We start from the raw sequence: 26272 nt of genomic DNA on the forward strand, positions 1-26272 counted from the left end.
ACGGAATTCGAATTCGCATACTTGCGGCAAGGTACAGCTGGGAGCTTGACGAGCCAACCAATGCATAGTGCAGTACTCGTGCTTGGTAACTAGTGCGAGGTTCTGCACGTCATACACTCAGAGAGCAGAGGTGTACTTGTATGTAGTAATTTGGAGAGCACCAAAATAGGCAATACTGCAGCGGATGAAGACAATGCTGTGTGCATCTCAAAGAAGTTGTTCTTGAGACGGTTATGTCTGCTAGCTGTTAAAGCCTGCTGCTGCTGTCGCAGTAAATGTTCGGCACCGAAGTCAGCCAATTTCTTTCATAGAGAAGTTGGTAAGGGGAATGCCACGACAGTTTTCGTGTGGCAGCGGCATGGCCAGTACCAAATGTTGGCCAGGAAATGGCCAGTACCGCAGACCTGCGAGGCTGTGGAAATGTGCAGCCAGGAGCTGGCAACAGTAGAGCTGGTGCAGCGTATTATGCATTGGATATAATGTATATAATAAAAGTACTTAGGTAGGATACAGATAAGTGTTTTTAAAAGGGGGTCATGTACAATGGAGGATAATTGGCTGCGCCCATTTGATGACAACATTGTGAATTAGAGAGCGAACATCGGTAGGCTGTGATCTAGTTGACATTATGAGGGAAAAAACTGAGCTGGGCAGACCATGCAATGCACAGGACGAATAACCGGTGGTCTATCAGAATTGCAAAATGGGTGCCAAGGGAACGGAAATGCAGTCTGGGAAGGCAGAGAATTAGATGGTGTGATAAGATTAAGAAATTTGCGAGCACAATTTGAAATCAGCTGGCGCAAGAGGGGGGTAATTGAAGATTTCTGGGAGAGGACTTTGTTTGGCAGTTGACATAAATAGGCTGATGACGGTAGAGGCATTTGCAAAGTCTTGGGTAAATATTGGGCATTCGCAAGCCAGACCCTTATGACTTTGCGAAAACTTCCTTGTACAGCTTCGCTGTCTTTAATATTTACGTTGTTCAAACTGGCACACATGTGAAGGTTTCCTTTATAACCTCCTTATCAACCATCAATATGCTGTTCCATTTCTATGCTCCGTTCCTGTTCTTGACAGCCTTCTTTAGAGCAATAAAGCAAGTGACTGTCTTTGCTGCACTCGGTACTGATGCTGTCCCTTTTCCTAGCTGTCCAAGACAAGAGGGAGGTCCACAGGAAGATATGGAGGCTTGAAATGACTAACAGTGTTAGAAAAAGAAATGTCGCTGCAGCCAACATTCCGATGAAGGAACAATTCTCTTCCATCAGGGCAGCAGTTGCTTGCCAAAGAAGACAAGTCCCTTTGTCGAAACATTGGCATCAGTGACATTCCTTGTTCTACCAGTTTTATTATTTATTTATTTACAATACCTCAAACGCCCCAGTAAAAGGGTTTTACGTTAGGAGTGAGCTATATGCAGATGAGTTAAATGTTATGAAATTTTTGTACAGTTGTCTTGAAGTCGGTGCTACTTGAAAGTAGCACGTCAGCGGGAAGGCCATTCCAATCTTGTGATGCTTTGACAAAAAGTGAAGAAAGGTGCGAAGTGGTTCGAGCAGATGGCTGGTATACAGCTTTGACATGATGGGTATGATGTGAATGACGATGAGCTGGCTTGATAGCAAGAGCATGGCGTGGTGCATGATAAAACTTCAAGAATAGGCACAGACGTGCTATTCTGCGGTGTGATGAAAGACTTCCAAAGTTTGTATGAAATCTTAGTTTGGTGACACTAGAATGACGAGTGCATTCTGAAAAAAATTGATCTTGCTGCACGGTTCTGTACAGATTCTGGCATTTTATTAAGGTTACTTAGGTGAGGGTCTGAAACAGCACATGTGTATACAAGTTTCGGTCTGATTAATGTCCGATGGGCGAGAAGTTGAACAGAAGGAGGTGCTAGATAAAAGTTATGATGCAGACAACCAAGAGTATGGTTGGTTTCATCAGTAATTATGATGGTGGGGAGGGGGGGGGGTAGTCATTTCTAGCTGTCCGTATGTCACCTGTCCTGTCCTGGCTCATTGTGGTGCGTGAAGCACTCGTAAACCAGTAAAAAGTTGAAAGCAATTGAACTGTACTGGCAGCACAGTTGAACCTCTACGTAGTGAACAGCGACACATGTACTACGAATTATTGTTATGGCGAAGTATAAAATCTTTCATGTTAGCATGTAATGAAGATGTGGTTATACTGAATGTCAGATATACGGAAAGTATTTTCACGTCAGTTGCAACTTTGTCAAAACGAAGCTGTTTGTTTAGAAGTGATCAGCACTGTGAAAAAGGAAAACCTCAGCCTGGAGCCAACAATTCGACAAGAGGACCTGTCTTGTCGGTATAAGACAACTCCCCTTATGCATTGGAGTACCAATTGATTGACTCATGGACTTTAAAATGTTGACACAAGATTTTCGACTTCTCTTTTTCTGGCCTGTGTTTAATGAAGGTATAATAAGCAGTGTATACCCTAGAAAAGAATACTGGCAATTGTCAGGGCATCCCAATTTATTTACCATAACACTTGCAAACCAGTTTCTGTACCCAGGAGGTGGGTGGTTCATGACACCATGATACAATAACACGTCCTGTTCCTGTTAGTACTGCGGTTGCTACACACCAGCGCAGTCAAAAGAAATGTGCACAGCACCATTGTTTTTTTTATGGGCAGTCCCAAAGCAACACGAGCGGTACTGTGAGGAACACCACTGTCAAGGGCTTCGGAATTTTAATTACCCGTGGTTCCTTAACGTTCGCCTAAATGTAAGGACGTGAGCGTTTTTGCATTTCAGCCCCCCGTTAAAGTGCGACTATTGTGGCTCAGAATCACACTTGTGACCTTGTCCTTGGTAGAAGAATGCCATACCGCCTATGCATCACAGCAAATGAACGAATCCACAACTTGCAACAATTCAGAGCTTCCTTGAAATCTCCTTGGAGAGCAGGAAAGGCACCACAGTCGAACCTCATCATAACAAATAAGTCGTATCCGACATGAAAATACCTCTGTTATACCCGATATTCGTTATAAGCATACATGGTAATATTGGCAAAAAATAGCCAACTTTACGTTTAATTTGTTGTATCCGTGTTGTTGTATTCGTGTTCATTATATCGAGGTTATGCTGTACAAGATAGAAGGCAGTGAGAATGATCATTTAAGAATACTTTTATTGTGATCACAAGAGCATAAAACAAAACTCGCACCAAAACCTCCAAACACTGCAGTTCCTTACAAGCCATTCCAAAATGTGAAAATCAACAACTATTGCACACGAGATCTAGATAAAACACCGTGTGCCTGGGCAGTTCATGTACCTGCTAACTTTACACTACAATTCTTGCTGAAGTGCTTTGCATGTGCTGGCAGAAAATCTTAATTGCTGAAGTACTTTGCATGCACTGCCTGCATTTCCAGGCCAACGTGGGGGAAAATACTTTGGCAGCAATTGGTCTTGCAACATTGTTAGGTCACACAAAGTTTTAACCAACGGTAAGCATTCTGCACCCTACACATGGAAGGAGATTCTTCTCAAAATGTGTTCATCTCTGTCAAGTATTGCCAGGTTAGTATTTGTGATCCATTTCTTTTTTGGTCGCACCAAGCAAGGAACAAGAATGAAAAAAAAAAGGAATGAAAAAGCACATTCAGCATTTTCAGCCAACTTTATTCAATAAGTAATACGATCCTAAGCGGTGCGTAATTTACAGTCGAACCACGGTACAACGAACGTGGATATAGTGAATTATCAGATAGTATAGCCAAACCTTTTTATTATGAAGTAATGGATGCAACGAAGTGAAATTCCCCTTGAAATACCCATAGAGATTCACACTGCAATACACATATTTGATATAACAAAGTAATGGATACAACAAATTCTTGCTCCCCTTTCAACTTCGTTGTAACGAGGTTTTACTGTATAATGAGGTAAATCTAAATGTGTCTTATTGACATCAGCATGCAACAATCATACACTTATAACAAATACGAGATATAACAGATATTTAAGCATCAGATGCAACTTCACTATAAGGAGGTTCGACTATAACCCAAGCTCGACTAATGCGACAAACAAGAACACAAGCTGACACTTAAAGCTTTTGTGTATCGTGTTTGTTGTATTACCTTAAGTCTTAGTGATAGATCAAACACTGCTAACCATTCGAAACACACATTTTTTGCGATCTCATTCTTATCTCTTGCTTGGCACTGAATGAAAAACCAGGGAAGTATTTGTCTTGTAAATCTTATGTATGAAACAAACCTTTTTTTTAAGTGAAAACCAAGGCTTGCTTGGCTTCGTATTGTAGGCGCTAGCAATCAACCCTTTTGAGTTCCTTAGGTTAGTTGTTGGCTTCGTATGGCTGTATATGAAGCTACTCTTCTGAAAGTCTTGCTCCTGATCCCTTTGGCCAAGGAATAATCTAGTAACAATGAAAATGATTGATTTTATTTCAAGTAGCAGCAGAAGAGAAAAAGAAACTAAACAAAAAGAAATGTTGCTGTTTAGAATCTGCACCAGGTGCAACGAAATAATATATTGCAGTATCACATGAAGCTCCACAATCTATGATCAGAAAAGCGGTTCGTAAATGCACATGCTTGGCCAAGTCAGTGCTACCCAATACTCACTGTTTCTTTCTAGACTGGAATGACTGATCGATTAGTTCATTCATGCGATTCAACATGCCAACGCAATACTTGGGCTACGCCTGAAGCCAACTTCCGGATTTATTTTGACCATTTGGGATTCCTTAGCAATATAAGTACACACGTGTTCTCGCATTTCAGCCCCATCAAAATTCAACCGCCATGGCCAGTACTCGAAACCGTTACCTCGTGCTAAATGAGTAAAGGCATTAGATAAAGAGCAAGTGACGACTTCTGTTAACTTCTTTAAATAGCTGAGCCCAAAATTGGCACCCGGTAAGGTTTTCTTTTTCTTTCTCACAAATATGAACTCTTGCTGCATAAAAAAATCTCAGTTCTTTACAAACAGGAGGCCACAAATAAGCCCAGAAAAGCTGTACAAAAAAACAATGAACTGCAATCTTCGCGTGGTACTTGTATAGTGCCTGTCCACTGTGAAAGGAATTGCCCCCCTATGTGTGGATCTTAGTTCACTGGTGTTCATCCTGCAAGCGATGACTGACACTATGTCAATACACAGAACACAGGCGAGCAGAGAGGTGCCAGCGCCACCAGCCAGGATTCGTCTGCTGCAAAGCTGAGAAATTGCAGACTTGCCAGCAGCAAATTTTCACACATGTCCTACACTCATGTGTTCCCTTCAACGGTAGACCGCACTGTACGTAGATCTCTTTGCAAGTGAAGCAGTAGCCATCTTGGGAACATTCTTCACACAAGTAAAGAAGTAGAATGCAGAGGCACTGGTACAAGAACGTTTCAATGAAGCATTTTATGCTCAAACTGTGCATATGAGGATATACTGGGCGTTTCACTAAAGTGATTATGAAATGTAGAGCAATGATTAAGCAATGACGTTTTTTACAACAAACCATTCATAGCGGAAGACATTAGCATTTATTTGTTAAAATACTAATTGATTAACAAATAAACCAAATTTCATTCATTAACTTTAGAGTAACTGGATACAGGAATTGGATAAAGAACTGGATAACTTAGGATACATTGAAATGCAAAACTGACTGATATCCAACAATGCAAAAAAAAAAATATCAACTGAAATGCAAAACTGATATCCCAACATCCTCTGCCACAAATTAGGCACAGCAAAGAACATCACCTCTCAGTTTCCATTACCCTGCATTTGACCAGTCTTTGATGAACCACCTTGTAAGTTTTTGCAGTGATTATCATCACCATCATCAGCCTAATTATGTCCAGTGTAGGATGAAGACACTGGCAATGCACTGGCAATGCCATTGCTTCAATTTTGAGTGAAGGCATAAAGGTCACCTGAAGACGCTGCAATTTTGAACAACATTATGAACCAAGCAGTAGCTAAACTTGGATGACTGTTACGCAGTAAACAAGAAATCAGCAAAGAAGGTGCATACGCAATGGCAGAAGTGGACAGAATTAACCCAGGACTGGAAAAAGGCGTTGGACAAGCACATTTCTTTCACTGGTTTCCTGTTCATTTACAAGTATGTACCAATGCATCCAGCAACAAACTCCGCTGAACTGCTAAGCAATGCAATAGTGACATCATCACATGTTCAGGAAAATGTCAGTGCCAGTTTTACCAGAGTTGTTGCTGTAGTGCATGGTAAGCCCTTCTAATGCACACGGTGTTTCAGCAACGACTGTCTCCAAAGATATAAAAATGGGGTGTTAGAGACAAAGGTGATAGTTTTTGATGACCAAAATTCATAGCACAATAGACATCACGAAATGTGTGATAACAGCGCTTTAAGCAATGAAATCACATCCTACATGACGCTGCCTTCATTATATGTAATATTCCCAACTACTGATGTAGACGATAAACATTTTAGATTTTGTTTGTTATGTCCAATAATTTGTTAACTCTGTGTTCGTTATATAGAGGTTGTAAACTTTAGCATCCTGCTCGGTGCTCAAGGCACGTCCATTCAGTAGGAATCCTGAGACTAGCACACCAGTTCCAAGGTATCGGTCTCAAAAGTCACCAAATAAACACAGTGCTGTTTCATGTAGTTTTTGGCCTGCATTGCCTGAGGAAGGCTGCAGGAAAATTATATGAAAAACACCGAAGGATTCCTGCTAAGTGCACTCAAGTGCTTCGCACTAGCCACATCAAACTTTAAAATTACAACATGCGTGCTGAAACTGTTACTTAAAAGTGAATTAGTGAAAATTGGTAGGTGCGTCCAAGTAGTGAAACTGCCAGTCAATCGAACATGAATATTAGAGAAAAATGAACTTTTTAATATTTTCTTACTTCCAAACAAAGTGGAATGTAAGTATCGCATGCTGTTCATGTGATAACAGAAAGGCTTACTTAAATTTTTTAATATGGGAATGCCATTCACAACTTGGCATTTGGTCTAGTGTGATACCTGTAAATGAGAAACAACTGAATGATGGCCATATCTTGTGCACTATGACTATGACAGCAATGACACAAAAGAACAACTTGCCACCAGATAATGTAGGGTGTCTGTTTAAGGAACTAGATGTAATACCTCAGCACCACAGGATTGCTTTGAAGTAATGAAAACATGATGAGCCTGGCTAAGTGTTAAATTTCTTTGTCTAAATGCAGACGACAAATCTATAGGCTGCATAAAGGCAAGGCATTCTTAGTGAACAACTGGATCTTGCAGAGCAGATGGTGTCTATTCCTTTATTCCGTGCGTTTGTTCAGGAACTGGTGCCACTGCACAACCGTGGCCCACCTGCAGCGGAATCATTCGAAACAGACACCATTTGCACCTCGCTTTCTTCCTGAAGACTTCAGTAAGTTTCTTTATGCCTCGTATTCCAACAGAAACTAATATTGAACAAGTACAAAGCAAATATAGATCTTATACTAGCAGACAATCTGTTCCATGCATATTCAAAATTTTGAACATTCATAAACCCTCCAAAATTTTAAAACTAAATATTATATGGCCTATTATTACACCAAATAAAATACAAATATCATACTAGCAAACACCCTGCTCAATGCATATTCAAACTTTTGAATATTCATAAACCCCGAAAAATAAGTGAACTAAATCTTTTGCAGCATATTATTACACTATGTCTGATGTCTGCCACTGCTATGAATTATGACCAAATAAATATCAACTTGAAACTTCTATCTTTAACAAGTGAAGACGGTAATTGCCAAAAAATGTGGCATTTTTTCAGAATGTAGCAAGAATGGAACGCGAGACAAAGCTGCATAAAAAAAGCTGTTAGCATCACAAGGACTTTGTTTTGGTGATTTAGCAACATCACACATTATACCCGACATACTAGCACAATTGTACCATAACTGCAAAAAACAAACAGAAACAGTGAGTAACTTTCCGTACTGGTAGCAGTGTTATTCACTGCAAACTTGCACCAGACCCATAAAGTTTGCTGTGTGTGTGCCGCCATAATGGACTGCTAAAGGAAGGGACAGGCGAACATCAGTCTAGCTGGAGCCATAGATTATGCTCCTAAAAAAACTTTCTCAGCCTTTTCTGTGCACTAAGACAGAAAGTTGAGACTGGACACAGCGCATGTCTTCCTTCATTTAGATGACCTGTAAACAGAGAAACATGGATTTGCTACAGGGTCTGTCGTCTATGTAACGGAAATGCCTGTGCTCTATATACAATGTAAGATTTCATTCTCTTCTTTCTTTGGTGGGTCAGAGGGCTGGACATAGGGGGCACCACGCGCCTGCAAAATTGTACCGATGGAGCAGTATTGGGGGAGCAGGTACCTATAACTTAATGTGCAAAAAAATTGAATAAAAGTGGCCAGGCTGCACTCCTTTTTGCATTGAAGTGCTATGTAATCTGCTTTTATGTGGCAATCATTGAATAATCTTGGCCTGATATTGCTGGGATGATCAAAAAAGCCCGTGGGAGCTGGTTTCGCCTGTTCAAGTGTTTACTTAGTTTTTCGCTTACGAAAGCACTGCTCTCAAAGTGGCACAGTCGTAATTTTAGAAGCCTGACTTATCAATTTAACTAACAGAGAGACTACAGAGGAATACTGAGGTAAACTGGATTAGTAAATTACATTTCTAAAATACCAGAAGCATCAATCTTACGCTGGTGGAGTATTCGCAAGTTGCAGAACAGATTCAAAAGCAAAAGACAGGCGGTGATGCCACGTTGAGGTTCTTGCCACATTAGCTTCTAATGACATCATAACTTTTGACAGTGACTGCTCATGATTAGTTCACAGGTCGTAGACCAACGAGGATTGAACTGAATCCTGAACGAATCCAAAATTTTTTTTTCTCTGAACAAAAATAGCCCAAACTTGAGATAGTGCTTCAAAATTTGTGACGCAGCATTGACGTAGCGGCACTGTGATATGAGCATGAAATTCAGAAAGGGAAGCTGCCCTCCACATTCCCTGCTAATAAGGAGCCATTTTTCTACCAAATTAATGTAAATTGAGTCTGGGAAGAATACTTCACTAGGCTAAACAAATTCTCTGTTACTCGTTAGGGTCTTGTTAACCATTGCCCACAGCATTCCCTCCAAAAGCTTCATAACCACTCTGCCTGACTTGTAGCGTTTTGAACTCGAAAGCAGCGAAGTTGCATGGATACGTCCAGTGTCAGACAAATATCTAAGGTGATGTTCCATGGCATGCAAAGATGAGCAAGTGTTTACAACCCACATCTTATTTTTTTTTCTTGAGAATCGGCGAACATTGTTTCAAACCAAGATGGTCTGCAAGTAACAATAAGTTCTGTTTGACGAGTTGGTTCATCATGACCGCCGGTGAATAGCATAAATAGATGGCAAACAGAAATGACACGGCATCAGTTCTGCCTTGGTGTATCCTTCGGTGTCCCAACTACAGGGCATTTCATCCTGTAGCCGAAACAGGCAGTGACTTAGCACAGCACTTTGTGAAGGATGCAGCATACCTCATCGCCCCACTTCATCAGCACGTTTCACCAGCAGGTAACAGACAACACTAGATGCAACGTTTGATGCCAATTAAATTTTGTTTAGCATTTTTATTCATGCCTTTTTTTTATGGGTGACCACAGAACAATAATTTGATAACCAGAAACCTTTGTGTTAAACTTTTGTACTAGAATTAGCCCATTGCTAATGCCTCGAAAAGTGACATAAAAATTTTTCGGTGTGCTACACCTAAATTTGGTGCCGAAGTGAAGAGAGGCGTAATAATTTGCTCTTGCCAGGGACAGCAAAATACCTTGAAATGCGACTGCCCATCTATTTGTGCTCCTCATTGCCATTCGTATCTGCAAGCATCATGTCTGCCATGTCTTTTCCTACAGTGATTTGCATAAGCAGCATGCGGTGGCACATACTACACAATGCCATTCTTAAGTGGCCTGGCCAGAACCTACCAAGCCAGGAAAGTACTGAACCGGGCATACCACGTCGATGATGGGCTGGCAAAAAAATCAATACTCCGTCATATCGTAACTTGGCAGATGGGGGATTGCTATGAGGAGATTTTTCACCAAAGAGTAGGGAACATCATCCATGTTTTAATTAATTCCACAGATTCTTTTCCCTAAATTCCAGAATCTGCAAGTGAAGAATTTCTACCATATCAAGGACTCCTTAACTGAAAGCATTTCTCTAGCAAGAGAGCCCATAACCATTCTTTTCTTTGCCTTAAAGTGTTGAACCATTTATTCTACAATTTGATGATTACGAGGTGTAACTATGAGTGAGCTAAATACATTTCGTGTACTGGTTCAGTATTTCTTTCTACTCTTAAAACCTAAATCACCATTGTAAAGTACACCTGGAAGCTATTGACGAGAAATGGTGGTGCCCGGCTACATAAGATTTGATAATTGCTACTGCAATGCTCCGCAACAAACTAGCTGACAAGAATGTGGCCAACTTACACGAGAGGTCCCATGGTACACTTTCACTCATCACACCAGGCAGCAGCAGAAGGTGTCGTCTGCTCTTATCACATAACTGAGCAGAAGTAATCGTTAATTTACTTTTTTTTGGCTTGCTGAGCAGAAGGCATCACAGCAGTCAGTGCCTTCTGCTTCTGCTCGGTGTCACCTATAAAATGTGGCAGTGGGAAGAGTCTTGTGAGAGCTGGCCACAGCCTCATTGATTCACTTGCACTGATCCAAGGTGAACATTATGATAAAAAAATGTTGGACAAAGATGAAGCAACTAGTAGCTGTCAAGTGCAAGAGGATGCACAACAGGACAAAGATGCCAGTCAAGGCAACTGTCAGACAAAGGCAACTTGCAGTACATTCAGCTGGTCACTCTCAAATGTTCTCGTGGCGTGCTTTGCATTCGGCTGGCAGAATACACTTGCCTACAAGGATGCAGTGCGCCAGGTTAGAGCACTGAGAAGTGCTCTTACCTTTGTCTTGAGAGCGCGAATGAGATCTGGTGGAGTTCTGGCCAAGTAGCTACCACAACTTTTGTTAATGGTGCGACGTTTATTTTCTCTTTGTTCCTGCCCCCCCCCCCTTTTTTTTTCAGCAGAGGCAGGGCTGACTTGTTTCCACTTTTGATCTCAGACTCTTGTGGCAAGCAGCTGTACATTTAGCATTGAACTGGACTGAGGCCAATGCCATTGCAATCCATGAACCAGAAGAATGTACCATAACTGGCCACAATAAAAACAGAAAGCAGAGAATTTTCACAGACCTGTTACATCACCATGTCAACAACTTTTACATGCTGCCAAGCTGTGAAGAGACACACCACAAAGCAAAGACAGCATGTTATTTCACGTAAGCATTAGATTGATCTACTCCAATGTTTAAATACAACAGTCTTTACAACAAACAAGTTCTACTGTACAGCGCAATGCAAACGATGTTATATGATGCAATCGTATCAAATGACAAAAGCCACAACTGTGACGTGTCAGTCTAGAGGCTGGTAGTTTCACTGGGGGGGTATCGTCCTGCAAGGGTCGAGCTTTTCCACGACGGCTTTGCAGAAGAAACACTCCTTGCTGTTGGCAAGGTGAGTCAGGATGCAGACGCTGCAATGCAAGAAATGGAGCTTAACACAAAGAGCAATCATTAAAAAGCAAAACTCAAGTAAGCTTGAGTTTAACAAGCGGTTTTGGGGCTTTCCTATCAACAGCCGCCGCACACGTCTGTACCTGGTTGTGCCTGTCTACAAGTGTGCTAATGTTTCCCAGGTCGGTATGTTATGATCCTAAATGATTGTTTATTGCTTGCTATTATGAGCAATGAGCAAGAGGCTTTTTGAAACAATTGTGAAAGTAGTACATGTCAAACACGAGACTTCTGTTTAATGAAGCAAACAGAGAACTCAACAAACGTCTCTGAATTCTAAATAGCCGTTTATGCTCATCACTCAGAATAGAAGGTTTCTAAAATGACAAATCCATTTTCAGTCTTTTATCCTCAATGCTATCCCCAGAACATACAGTACTCTGCTAAGTATTTCAACATGCAGCAAGTGGTTGTTCATGCTATGTGTCCAGTTGAGTAGCTGTAAAGTACTTGTGCCCTCAATAGCAGGACCAATTTCCATCATCATAGTCATTATCCTGTATTAGGTGCACTGCAGAATGAAGATCTCCCCGAACAATTTCATATTATCTTTGACTAGCATGATCTGACTCCACTCTAAGCTTGCAAATTTCATTGCCCCACCTATTTCTCTGCTGTCTTTGGCTGCATTTCCTTACTCCAGTAAGTTATGTATAGTTACTCTGTTCAGTTATATATAGCTGTATATAGCTACACTAACCAGTTATATGCTCTCTCAACACATTAAGTAAATGTCCCAGCTCTATTTCTTCCTCTTAATGTCAATCACAATTTTGGTTACCCCCATTTGCTCTCTAATCCACACCTCTATCTTCTTGTCCCCTAATGTTACTCCTGTCATTTTTCATTGCATTGCTTCTAGGACAGTCCTTAGGTTCTCCTCAAGCTTCCTTGTTATTCTTAAAGTTCCTGCCTTATAGGTTAGTGCTGGCAGAATGCTTTGACAGCTTTTTTTTTTTCTTCTGAGATGGAGAGAAAAAAACACTTCCTCCTGCCGCTTTGAAACCTTGTACGGTTGAGTACGAATGAGTACGAGCACGTGACATCCCAGTAATTGTTTTGTCATACACCAGAGGGCGGTTCAGTCTCGCCCTTCGGTCTCACACTCACTGGCAGGACTGGTGCCCGCAAGGGACGAAGCGCACCGAGTTGCCCTGCGCGTAGCAGATGGTGCAGATGTGGTCCTCGTCGAAGGTGACGGGCGGCGGCTGCCGGCTCTGCACCAGCTGCACCAGCTGCCGCGCCTGCTCCACCTCTTCCTCCTTCACCTCAGAGTCTGCATGTACGCATGGTAGTGTACAGGACATATTTGGATTAGTTCAATGAGGTGTGCAGCCTCTGTGAACGTGTCATCTGTACTCATGTCATTGCTAATAGAATCATGGAATCACACTCAGAGAACAGCTGGTTTATCCCGAAATCTTGCGTGATTGTGTGCAGCAGAACACCACTCACGAGATTTGCAGAAAAGCTTAGAGTAAATGATGTCTCACTGATGTAGTCTACACACCTTTTTGCCCATGGCATTATGCACTGTAGAGACTTGCACTTGTATAGAGTTACTGATAGGCTTCCGTAGGGAACCTGTGTTGAGCGTCTGTGTTCCACGCCCCACCCTCGTGTGTCACCTGAAACTACAAAGTTCGGCGGAGAAGCCAACTCAACAGCTGCACGGCCCAAGCAGTGCTAGTTTCAGCATTGCTGAGACTCCTTGACGGCCTCAACACTTTAATTGCTGTTTGTCATACTCACTTAGGCTATAATGGTCTTGCATTGGAGTTCCCAGTAGTTAAGCAGTAATATTAACAACGAGGAATCATGACCAACAATAACACCGGCACAAAGGGTAGCCATGCCATCTGCTGCCAGGTGATGACATCAGTGCTGTAGAGACACTTATACGTGCAGCACATATCCACAATGGTCAAATACTGCCTTTAAAGAGGCACATTTCAGTCTCCATTTGTTATCTGAGCCTCATTAGAATAGTACCGATGGAGATAAAGTGCTGAAGGATCTTTTGCCACACGCTGGCTTGGCTCCTGCAAGCACGAGTGGTTTTCCCAGATAACAAAGTATCGCAAGACGATGCACTTTAGCATAACCCTGCTCCCTGCAAAGGAACATATAGGAACACTATGCTTGTACAACTTTGAGAGCCTCTAATGGATATATTTCCGCAGCTTAACGGTATTTTGTGGATGTAGATACGTGTTAGAGAAACTGGGCAATGTGTTTAATGAATGAGCAAGACAGCACAAAAATAATGTAGAAAAATGAGTATGGAAGCCATTCAGTCTCCAACGGAGTGATGGGGATAAAGACCTGCTCAATGGCTCATACTCAGCTCAAAGTGCCATGTCTCATCTCAGAACTGTACGCCATTCACATGACTATGCAACAATGTTGATATCAAAATTACAGTTGAGATTGTGTTCAGGTAAACTTGAGTTATCTCTCGGCTATGCTGACAGTAAGGAATCCCATGAACACTAATATCAATGTAGATGCATGGGAGGCATGAGGACATATGAAGACGATGTAGATTTGAACCTCAATATGCCAAATGCACAATCACCAAATGACAACAGTCGTAATACCAAAATGGCCCACAGTGATGTGTGACTGAATTGCTAATGACACTTTGCCTTGTAGAATGGTTCTCTGCACAGAGACAGTACTGACAAAATTCCTTAGCGGTTTCTTAGAGGTTTCTCAGATGTCCAATAGTTTATAGCACTTATCTAGTTCTTAATGAATAGCAGTTCCGAAAGATTGCATAGCATCTGTTTGCTTCTGCATTAGAAACAACCATAACAGGACATCTACAGTGATTTGATGGACACTTCAAATGCACTTTTAATCCAAATGGGACATCATTTGTGCCACTTTCCCTGCCCCACTGAGCTTAGGCTAATGGAAGTTGAGAGCATTACAAGGGTTCTCATTAACACTGCATACGAACGCTGCCATGTGAGCATATGGGCACAGGGCAACGACAGTCAGTCATTATCTGAAACATATGTAGCATGGGAGGAAAAAACAAAACAAAACAAAACAAAAAACAAAGCCCACTTTTGTGCTGCGTACATAGCGCATCGACCATGTCTGTAGACTGACTTACAGTTAGCAAGCGAGAAAACTGGTGAGTCATTGGCAGTGTCGGCTTCTTCCGAAGCACCCTCTTGCATCACCAGTGACGTGGGTCCACCACCCAGCAGGAACTCGAGGGACGACAGCTGGAAGCACGGTTCAGCTAGCAGACCCGACAAGGCCGTTTCACGGCTGGAAATGACAGATGTGAAAAAATAAGGCGCGAAGTGTGAAAGCAGCGAGGCTGGTGGTGTTGCAGTGCATCATGTGACTAGCTAAATTACCGATCTTTCTTTAAGTCCGAGATCTACAGCTGGGGCTATGAGGGATGCCATAATGGAGAAACCTTTAGCTTGGAGTCAACTTCGATTTCCCTATTCAAGTGTAGATGTAAAACATGGAAGTATTCTACTGCGACAACTCATGGACTGATTTGAATTAACTCTGTTGCATTTGAGAGAGGAAGTTAAATTCTAGTAACTGTAGGCAGAACATTGATTTAAGCACCCAGATTTTTTACAAGAACTGCCATTAATTGAAAAGCTTAAAAAAATAGATGCACACAGTTTAGAAATGCATAAATAGGCACCAAAAACAAGTATTGCAGTTCTGTAAACTGCATCTGTTAGAGCATCTAAAGCAGACAAATTTGATATATGAGTTAACAGCCTAAGTAAGCTTGTTACAATACTTACAACGGTTTTGCAAAAGTCCTATACTCACAAATTGGTGGTATACTTGAGAGTGATATATATTATAACATCTTGTCAGCTTTAGATTTCTCAATAAATGCAGATTACAAAATTCTGATATCCTCATTAATTGCCAAGTTAAAAGGTTGAAAATGCGTTACTTGAGTGTATTCAATTTTGTCTCCCTCCTACAGTCACTGGATTTTAGCTTCTTTTTTTTTAAAATTCAACAAACCTTATCAAGTTCAGTGCAGTGAGGGCTGAGCAAAACGATTTCATTACCAGGTATTTCGATAAAGCTCCCGAGGTGAAGCCTTTTAAGTGTCCTTTCTCTCTCACTACGTCTGTCAGGTAGTGCGCAAACATTGATACAAAACTATGCTTGCCTCTCCACGGATCCTTTGAGCAAAAGCGCGACTAGGATGCCCGTCACAGCAGCAACTATGGGAAAGTGGTCAATGGCCTCCAGACCCGCCACATCCATGCCGACCACCAAGTCGAAGCAGCCACACCGGGACGTCACCCGGTTCAGGATGTGGCTCAGTACCTGCACAGAACAACAATTGCAAGTGTTCCTTCTGTGTGATGGCTGACGACGGTTGGTCATCAGATCGATGTCTTAAACACGCAGCATGGAAATTACACAGAAACAAACAAACATTGCGATGAATTCTGACCTAGACAATGCCCAGATAATCCTGCATAGCAAAGATGTTTCCTGGCTTCGCATAATCTTCAGGCACACGAAATTTTCAATCTGGATCAAATACATGCAGCTGTCCGTGGATGCTGTCAGCATGAGCCCTTTATCCTAAGGTTATGCCTGGGTGATGTGATCAGCGAGTTTGTATAAGGTTAACAGTAAGGTATCTGCACTTCGATGGGAAACAGAAAAGGCTGATCTTGTCTCACTGTCAGTGAGTTCGCTGCCAACAACACTGCAGTGACAAAGCCATCACTGAAACATGATTTAACGGCCCCCATGCCACTCACTCCTTTCCTTCTCTCCACCAACATTCATCACCATACTTTCCCTGCTCTTCACTCTTCCCCAGTAGCAGGCTAGAGAGCACCAGCTGTAGCCAACTACCTGCCCCTTTCCCGTAAGTAAAGTCTCTATCTATCTATACGAGAACAAAAACAACCTAATTTGCAGTCAAGCATTGAAAACATATGGGGTTTGACACCTGAAAACAACACTGGGGCTACAAGAGACATCCTAGTAGGAAGCTCCGGAACTATTTACATCACCTATGATATTTCTTTAATGTGTACCTAAGCCTATAAGCACACAGAGGTCTTTGCATTCTGCCTCCATCAGAATCCAGCTGCCACATCTGGGATTCAAATCCACGACTTCGCAACACCAAAGCACCACAGCCACTGAAAACGGCAAGCAAAATGTAAAGAAATGAATTTATTGATTTGTTCCGTTATAACATGCTGATTTTTAAAAATCATCATTCTAAACCAAAGACCTATTCTAAAGCTTAGAATGAAATCCTATTACCAGATTCGACAATGTTGTGTACTGCTTTCATCACGCTTTACGTGGAGGATATGAGACATTGAGAGGATGCAAGGGCTAGTGCCAACGATGGATGTGTTTAACTCAAATGCGCAATCGCATGGGTCACACAGTCACCGATTCCACGGAGTGTTGGCTAGTGGGTCCCAGTTAGCATCACAGACTGGTATGCAGAACCTGGTGACAGCTAATACAATTAATCCTGTAATTGCAGCTACAGCTTTTGGACTCACTGTCGACAGATTCTGAGATGGTTCAGGGGGCTCTCTTCAACATGATGGCCAATGCTCTACGGTGCTGGCTGCTACGCAAACCGTGCATTCACACAGACATTTGAATTCACGGGGTGACAAGCGCTGTTGATTACTTAGCTGATTACATCGATTACTTGATCACATGCCAGTCGCACTTACTTGAAAAATGCGGGCCAGCAGAAGCTCAGAGTGAGGCCTTGTAGGATTGGTGACGAGGCTCGGTGCAACGTTCACGATCATCTCGAGGACACGGAGTAGGCCCAGCGACAGGTCAAAGCAGGTGGCACAGATCTTCAGCTGTTGCGAGTTGATGAACACCCGCTCGGGCCTGCTCTGAGCATTCTGGATCTGAAAGAGCATTCTGGATCTGACAAAAGTGCACACCAAAGTATTCCCTAGATGCACTTTCTGGCACAGCAAATATACAGACTTACTTTGCAAAACTTCTGCAATTCATTCATGCGGTTTAACATCCCGAAGCAACATAGTGGCTATGAGAGAGGTAATAGTAGAGAGTTGATTGACTGATCCGTCCGTCCGTTTGTCCGTTCGTCCATCCGTCCGTCCACCCACCCACCCACCCACTGATTCATCGGGTTTAACTTCCCAAAGCAACTCTCTGGGACTACGAGAGTTGTTGCAGTGGAGTGCCCTGAATAGATTTTGACGATCTGAGGTCCTTGAAGAAGCTGCTAAATGTATAAATACATGAGCATTTTTGCATTTCGCCTCAAATGAAATGTGTCCGGTGTGGCCGGGTATCATTAGCTGGTGAAATTTCCAAGCAGCTCTGTGCAATGTGTGCATGTATGTTTGAAAAGCAAGCAACGTACAGCACTGTGATCTGACTGCACAAATGAACGATTCAGTGGCTGTCCTTGGGTGCAGCCATCGTACCTACACAGCCCCGCATAGTGACACACCATGGTTTCAAACTTGCACCAACAGGTCACATGTGAACGTGGTTATAATACGGCCTGCTGCTCAGCTTACATTATGCACCACCTCTACCATCTGAGCGAGTCAGCACGCTTTTTCACCAAGGTATGCGTCACTGAACACCACCCTTTTGTGTCATCTTTCATCCACGTTTGGTAAGCTTCTCATTACGTATCTATGCACCTACATGCATCGCACATCTTGTTATGCTCTACCAAATACATAACCAAACTAATTGCATGCGTGTTTCATCATGCAGTAATGGAGCCAAATCAAAAAGCTCTGTTTAGCGAGGTTTAACGAATTTACATTTGGGCAAGTTGGTGCAATTTCTTCCTAAAGAACATAGCGCAAACAGAGACACGGACTACAAAGAAGTGACTGCACAGGTGCTGGGCTCCCAGGACACCAGTGCCTATCCCATTGCTTTCTTTCTAGCCAGTGTGTTTGTGCTGTGTTCCTTAAGATGAAATCTAGTTAGGTAAGACAAACGAGACATGTTTGCTTGTGTGCTTATTTAGGTGATTGATTGAATTATTGGTGCATTAGTAAGGTTTAACATCCCAAAGCAATATCAGCACCACTGGACAGGACTTAAACAAAAATAGGCACCAAGGACACTAGCCATTTCCTGTCCCACCCTCGGGGTTCCTTGTGCCCTGTCCTGGTCCAGTCACGCTTCTGAATATGCGTCACAGTCCTAGCAACCAACCTGGTTGTCTGTCAGCAACAGTTAAAATTCTCTCTAGCTAGCACGAATTCTGCAGAAGCTCACCTCCTGAAGCATGCTTATGAACTGGGAGAAGGACCAATTTAGCTGTGTCAGGACGCTGCCCAGGAAAGCCGATGCTGGTTCTGGGTGGTCCTCAAGCCAGCGGCCAATGTGGTTCTGGAAAAACACGCTCGGACAGGGCGCTGTATCCAGAAAGAATCAGAAAGTGAAAGACATCATCCTAGATTTTTGATAAGCTGTTGTCAGACAATGTTTCAACGAGGGGACAAGGGCACTAAATGTCGGCTCCAGCGACGTGCCTCGTTTCATCACTTGCAATCACTTCAAACCTCCATCTTCATGAGAACTATGCTAATGTGGATACATTTGCGATAGTGGTAAAACAGGACCACAGTCAGATACAATGCCAGTGTTAGTGCTTAATGACCTCAGTACCAGAAAGTTATGATGACAGGATGTAAAGAACAAGTGGGAACAGCCTAGGTGATGCTTTCACCTTGAATGTTTCTCGTGGAATTGTGTTTTAACGTTATGACAGGGTTAGAGTGTTCCCTTTAACAGAGGACTGCACTGTACAGAGAGTTAAAGGTGGGGATCCCAGTCAGCTATCAGGAGCTATAACTCACCTAGATGGAGTCCAAAGTGCCTCTGAACAAAGGCTCGCTAGTGTAAGAAAAATTCAACAAACCACTCTCATTTCATGGGATAAAGTATAATAATGATACCAGCGCCTTTACACATCTGTTAATTGATGCCTCACCAGGATGATTGGGTAAAGTTGATTCCACGGGTCTGGAAGCCATTCTCTCGACTAGATGTGGTGCCACTGTGTAACGAAAGGCATATCCACAGCCCTAGAAGCAGCAGAGGAGATGAACAAAACAAACAGGTTACACACACTTGCCTTATGCTATGTTTGGTTATGGATCTAACACAAGTTGACAGATTGTAGCCATTAATGTGATTTAAAAAAAAATAAACAATGCATGTAGACAGTCGTTTGATGAGCATGTAAGAAGATGCAGAAATGCACAGCAACTTTCATCTAATTTTCTGCTGTTTCTACAATTATTCGCAGGATTCCGCGCAAAGAAACAATGCCACAAAGGTAATGGCATACCTTCCACAGCCTCATGAGTATCCAGTTTGTCTGGGCCCACGGCCGGTTCTTGTAAGGCTGTAGCAAGGCTTGGATAAGTGCTAGAGAGCTGCAATGAGAAGGCAAGAACACACAATTCAGCAGCCACCCATTGTTCTAGTGGCACCAGCTCAAGCAGCCTTCATCAAAAGTTACTAAATGTAGACACGAAGGCGAATCGGGCTATACAGTCCAATCCACTTATATGGCAACTGGTTATAACAACATATCAAATATAATAATGAAAAGCCATGGCACCGTCAGCTTTAATATGTGTGTTTTATGGCAAAACAATCTGCTTAGTAGAATGTTCCCAAGCCATATTATCGTTTATAAGAATGGACACGGCCACTGCGAGCCAACTGCGAGAGTAAAAAGCGCCAATGACATGCACGACGACAAACTGACGATGAAGCCTGATGACGTACTGGCTGCAAGCCATACAGACAATTAAATCTCTAAGGAGCTTCGTTTTTGCAAGGACCTGTCACTAAATTATGTGGACACTTAGATGTTTTAAACAAAGCTGTCAGCAAGCTTTGTGTGAAGCAAGCAAAGCTAACAGGTGGTGGCTTTTCTCTAAAACAGTGAAAGCGACATGCTTTCTCTTGGAGTAAGAGGTCCAAATCTCTTCTTTGTCCATCTTCTAGCGTAGCCTGCTTATAAGAATGTAATGTCCTTTGCAGTAAAATATTCTTATAAGAGGGTTGAACTATAGTTTCATCACTCTTGAGACCTTTCAACAACCACATGGAGCCAACAGATGATGAAGCCAATGAAGCCCCGTCTAGATAAAGCCTACATACGAAACCATGAAAGTGGACGGTGCGGCAGCCGCGGCTACAGCTCAGTTGATGGAGCATCACACGTGTCATGCAGGAGCTGGGAGTTCAGCTCCCACAGAGTGCAAGTAGTTCCTTTTTCTTGTACATTCCAATTGGCAAATGGACAGTTAATTTCCCCTGTGCTTTCATTGGCTTCATTGTCAGTTGGATTCGTGTGGTTGTAAATAATAAAAAATTGAGTCCCCCCAGTTCCTATTATTCTTCTCACTGGTAGAAACCTTGTTGGCATTGGTCTGATAGAAAAGGACCACTTATCTAAAGAAGGCCATAATTTCTTTCCAGCATGTCTGCCAATCTGTTCATTCAATTTCTAGAAATGGTGCAAGGTTTCACAGTTTGTCATGCCTGGCTTGTTAAGGTCATTAACAATGGAACAGGGAGACGAGAAAGGTAGAACTGTTGAGCTGGAACAAGCTGCACACTGTACAGTATGGTACACTGGTGAAGAGAGTGTGCAATTAGTACTCTGCCGTCGATCACCGCTGTAATAGGGCACAACGGCCTATAGGCTGTACACAGATGTGCATATGTAGGGTTCAATTAACTTACTGAAGATCACTGATTGGAATTGATTATGTTGTTTTTAAAACTAAAGAAAGCGGAGCAAGGGCTTATGGTACAAAAGCATGGGGAGAGCTCTTGCACCCGACAACAATTTGCACTTGATTAAATCAGCCACTTATTTCTGATACAAATAAAGGTGTATTAGCACTGTCATATTGGCTATTTGGTGTATTATCGATTAGGTTAGGTTAGGTCACCAGCTGCGAAAGTGCTCGCACACCAAACCAAAAGATGTCCTTCCTAACATCCGACATCACTATCCTCAAATTGCTTGGAGCATCAAAATGGTAAAAGAAAAAAACAAAAAAAAATCTTGCCTTTTAGTCGGCATGCATTCCAGTGCCCTGACGGTGGACGGGGGACAGACATGTGCAGCCAAAGCTCGCAGCAGGGCATCCTTCACATCTGTGGAGGCCATAAAGTAGTTTCATCAGTTCAATTTGCATTTATTTCACTTTCAAAACAGGAATTTAGGGTGGCAAGAAAAAAAAACAGTATTGAAGGCAAACAGGCAACAAAATAACATCTTTCCTAATCAATCATAATATGCGTAATTATATAAACTAAAGGCCCCAAACAGCCTCCGACATTTCGTTACAAATTTTAAATAATCAGCTGCACTGCATACAGCATACCGTGATGATCACCTTTCGAGAACAAGGCAGCGCTACAAGCAGTGGTTGTCTACTTCGCACTTTGCGATGCCGGCAAGGCGCTGAGGATGACGTCACCAGGGTAAAAAGCTGTCAATTGGTCGGCCACCGAGGAACGACTTTGACAACATGAGGAGAGAATTCCTGTGTGTTTTGATAATGAAGGTGTGGTTTGCCTATCGTGTGCCAGTGAACTTTTTATGAAGCTTCCATTCAGTTGCCGTTCACTTCATGAAGTTGGCAAGAGTATGCGACGAGGAAAAGAGAGCGCCAGTGGGGAGGGTAGCAAAGGGCAAGCAAGAAATAGTGGCGGCCATGTAGTTGCTCATCAAGTGCCTGTAACGTTGCTACTGCAGCAGCATTTCAAAATATTCTTGTGGCTGTATGTCCATTGTAAGCTAATACACAGCTGCCATGATGTTAACAAATTTTGGGGCTCAGAGCTCAACTTGTCAACTTACCCGGGTTGACAACACGGCGATCAGCAAAGTGCTCTGCAAGGAACGTGCTATACCTCACTAAGACGTGGTAGTGGCCTGTTTGAGAGAGAGAGATAAAGGAAAAAAATAAAGAAAGAGCAACACAAGCAGAACTGAATGCAAACCAACATTTGTGACTAACACATACACTTCTGCTTCCTGAAACTAACTTTTGCTACAGATGCCAGGCAGGTAAGCTGTGAACCTGGGTGTCAAGGAAAGTACCTTTACACAGAGGGTTGCACCAAAGCTTTAAAGTAAGTCTTAGAAACAGTGCAGTCAACTTTAAAGGTTATTCTTATGGCAATGAACTATTCATGACAACATACTTCAGGAAATTCTGCAATAGACACAGATGAATTCACTCATTATCTAATACTAACTAAACAACTTTGGTTAACTGCTTTATAGAGCATGTCAAAATTGTAAAATTGAAGCTAGTGATCGAAACGCAAGTTTTTTGTCAAGTTAGCAGGTATCCCTATGCACACATTAAAGTTTGAAAGCCATACTCAAATATGTGCCAGAACGATTGGTCAGAATATAAAGAGATTTGAGATCGCTAGAAGCTCGAGAGCCACTGATCTTAAGAGCGAACATTACTGGGAAAATGATTCCAACGCTCAGTGAATAAACTGTACTTGAACCCGTTCACTGACTGATTGATTGATTGATTGATTGACTGATTGATTGACTGATTTATTTATTGATTGATTGATTGAATATTAGTGTCCCAAAGCAACACTGAGGTTATGAAAGATACTAGAGCGGGGGTTCTGGACGAATTTTGGTCACGTAGGGTTGTTCAATACGCATGTAAATATAAGTGCATGAGAGTTTTTGCATTTTGCCCCCATCGGAATGTGGGTGTGCTGATTGGGAATCAAACCTCCAACCTCGTTCTCAGCTGTAGAATGGCAGAGCCATAGAGCCACAATGGAAGGTACACTGACCTAAATGAACATGGCATTAGAAAGAAGATGGATAGTCAAATTAGTTCAACTTCTCTAACAAACATTTAGCAAATTCATAAACTGATCATGACTTCAACCTTACTCACAGAATGAGCAGTCCTTGACTTTATGACAAAGTGAATTTAATGAACAGCCAATTGCACGGATTCACAAATTTGCACAGCGCTAAAAACTAAAATGGTGCTTGTTTACCTGGGATATCGCTCAACTGGCATGTTGGCAGGAAGTGGACACTCAGAGTCGTTAACAACTTCATGCACGCTTCGACGTGATACTCTGGCACGAAGCAAAACTCCACGCCTGCGGAGGACGCTTCCTCAAGAGTTTTCAACACAATGTTCAGTAGCCAGTAAATGTCGTTCTGCTTCTCCTAAAACAAGAGACCAAAAGTGAAAGAACAAACATTGACATTGAAGATTTTATCTTATTCATGATGGTGAAAAAGCATATGCGCTACCAGGAATAATAAACAAAACGAATCTAAAGCTTTAGTGAGCAAACTTATACCTGTAAAGTAAGGCAACTTTAAGTGATGATAGTTGCGAGAAACAGTCAACGACTGTCGAATCCAAATTCATGGTTCAAGTCCATCTCTACAGGTGTCACTACAGATTCTAGAGAAGTCACCAGTTCTTACGAAGATTGTACAATGTTATTTAATCCTTTCCCTACTGCGAAAAAAGAAAATCTTACCTCATGTACTAGAAATATTTTTTGACTCATTTTCACTCAGGATAGATTTTTTTCCTGACTAAAACAGCACCATTATTTCAATTCAATGGGGTTCCTTTATTTCACAAACTGCATGGCCCTAGTGTCTTGCAAAAAAAGCATTTCGCAGGGCTCGATACACTATGAGAAAAGGGAATACAAAGAAAGAATAACCTAAATGGTGTAAAAACATGCGCATGAATAGTGGCTACTTTTCCACAGCTCCTAAAGCAGTTAGTGGGCTGTGTCCATATGGTAGACTCACGGGCAGCTGCAAGGTCCTCTGGTCCATCCACACAATCGACACCATGAGACTGAGAACACATCCCTTTCCGTTTCTGTGCAAAACTTTACAAAGCTGTTGTCTAATGAGGAGTCATCAAAATACTTTCTTTTACACATGCGTTCATTGCCTCATTTCGAGGAGGCAGCCAAGCTTTATGCGGGGGTGTCAGAGGCAGCAATATAATGAAAGGCAAGACACAAATGGCACAACATGGATAAGTGTGGTCATCTAGTGTCAGGAATCACAACTAGATGCAATAGGACAAGTATAGTCATCATAGGTTCACTGTGACAAATTTTTGTTTGTGACAACAATAGTCATCATTGGTACAAAATTTCACGACTACTATACTTGTCACTGGGAGGTAAAGGGTTAAAATGTATATGAAATACAATTAGTTGTGCCTCTCTCACTATCAAACTGTCAAAAATGTTCATAAAATTTCAGATGCAGTAAGCATGCCTTGCGCCGATTGATAACTTGATAACAGTGACAATCCGATGAAAGCGGTCACCAGCAAGAAAATGTAGCAATAAGTAAACCAATGTATGCAGGGTGATACAGCTAACCACTGTTGGCATTAACAATTATTGAAATCTTTAACCACCCAGTGGTTAAATTGTTAGTAACAGGCCATCTAGTCACCATGGTCAACTCAACTAACATTGCTGGCCCAAACAACCACAAAATCAATGGAGATCAACTAAATAAGCTTATCACATTGCACTGAAACATCACTTAAAGAGTGTTAAATTGTGGAGTTTACGTTCTAAAACCATGATCTGATTATGAGGCACGCCGTAGTTGGGGATTCCAGAATAATTTTGATGACCTGGGGTTCTTTACCATGCACATAAATTTAAGTACACGGGTTTTTCACATGTTGCCCCCATCGAAATTCGGCCGTCGTGGCCGGGATCCGATCCAACTACCTCGCGACACCATAGCCACTAAGCAACCATTGCAGGTCTCCACTTAAAGAGTGTGTGCTCTATTATTCTACAGTGCAGTCACAACAGAGCCGGAATTGTGAAGTGCTTAAAAAGTCTGGATGCAGCGAATTCAGTTCCTAGCTCACTTGTATTTAGAAAGAATGAACTATCAGTGCTATCAAGATGATCAATACAAATTAAGTATAGTAGTGCACTAAGTGTTGAAAGTGTTACAAAATTATTCCTTTCAACATTGTTCTCTTTTTAGGAAAATACTAAGGCAAGCTTAAACTGAGGAGAAATTATAACTCAAGAAAATATATATATGCATGCGCAGTGAGAATCAATGTAATGGAAAGCATTTTGCAAGTAGCTGGTTGTCCAGCCTTGTTTAGGTTTCTCTAAAGTGTTACCAGATGGTGCAATGTGTCCACGTAATGGCTAGCTGACCATTTCTCGCCGACCTGTTTCGAAGGGAATGCCAATAAAATATGCGAGCAATTGTGTGTGTAGCAACAGTTTCGTGGCGACAGCATAATGACGATGCCATGACAACGATGATGATACCACGACAACTGATTCATTATGCTTAAGCGATGAAACATTACAACTTGCCCCATTATGACATGGGCCGAACCTAAAGGCAGCGAATGGGATAATCGTGAAGCTGGCACAATGTCACATAAAATGCTATCTGTTGCAAGGAAAGGACATTAGAAATTGGCGTGCTCTTGCTTTCATAAGCACATTGGTGCTATGTGACAT

General features: G+C 42.1%; 1 protein-coding gene across 1 annotated transcript in view; it reads right to left on the minus strand.

Annotated features, from left to right (window-relative positions):
* Nucleotides 1–6879: 6879 nt before the first annotated feature.
* The window catches only part of LOC139060858 (E3 ubiquitin-protein ligase RNF123-like), a 45215-nt gene continuing 25822 nt past the window's right edge, over nt 6880–26272 (minus strand). The window contains exons 22-32 of the mRNA XM_070540103.1: nt 23771–23948; nt 22587–22661; nt 21790–21877; nt 20046–20133; nt 19686–19779; nt 18968–19107; nt 17413–17601; nt 15858–16018; nt 14811–14971; nt 12797–12962; nt 6880–11646 (exon numbers count right to left, since the gene is read on the minus strand). Coding sequence (XP_070396204.1) covers nt 11547–11646; nt 12797–12962; nt 14811–14971; nt 15858–16018; nt 17413–17601; nt 18968–19107; nt 19686–19779; nt 20046–20133; nt 21790–21877; nt 22587–22661; nt 23771–23948 — 1440 coding nt within the window. The 3' untranslated portion in view covers nt 6880–11546. The remainder of the gene's footprint in view (nt 11647–12796; nt 12963–14810; nt 14972–15857; nt 16019–17412; nt 17602–18967; nt 19108–19685; nt 19780–20045; nt 20134–21789; nt 21878–22586; nt 22662–23770; nt 23949–26272) is intronic.

This window comes from Dermacentor albipictus, chromosome 6 (genome assembly GCF_038994185.2).
Source record: "Dermacentor albipictus isolate Rhodes 1998 colony chromosome 6, USDA_Dalb.pri_finalv2, whole genome shotgun sequence".
NCBI classification, from domain to species: domain Eukaryota; kingdom Metazoa; phylum Arthropoda; class Arachnida; order Ixodida; family Ixodidae; genus Dermacentor; species Dermacentor albipictus.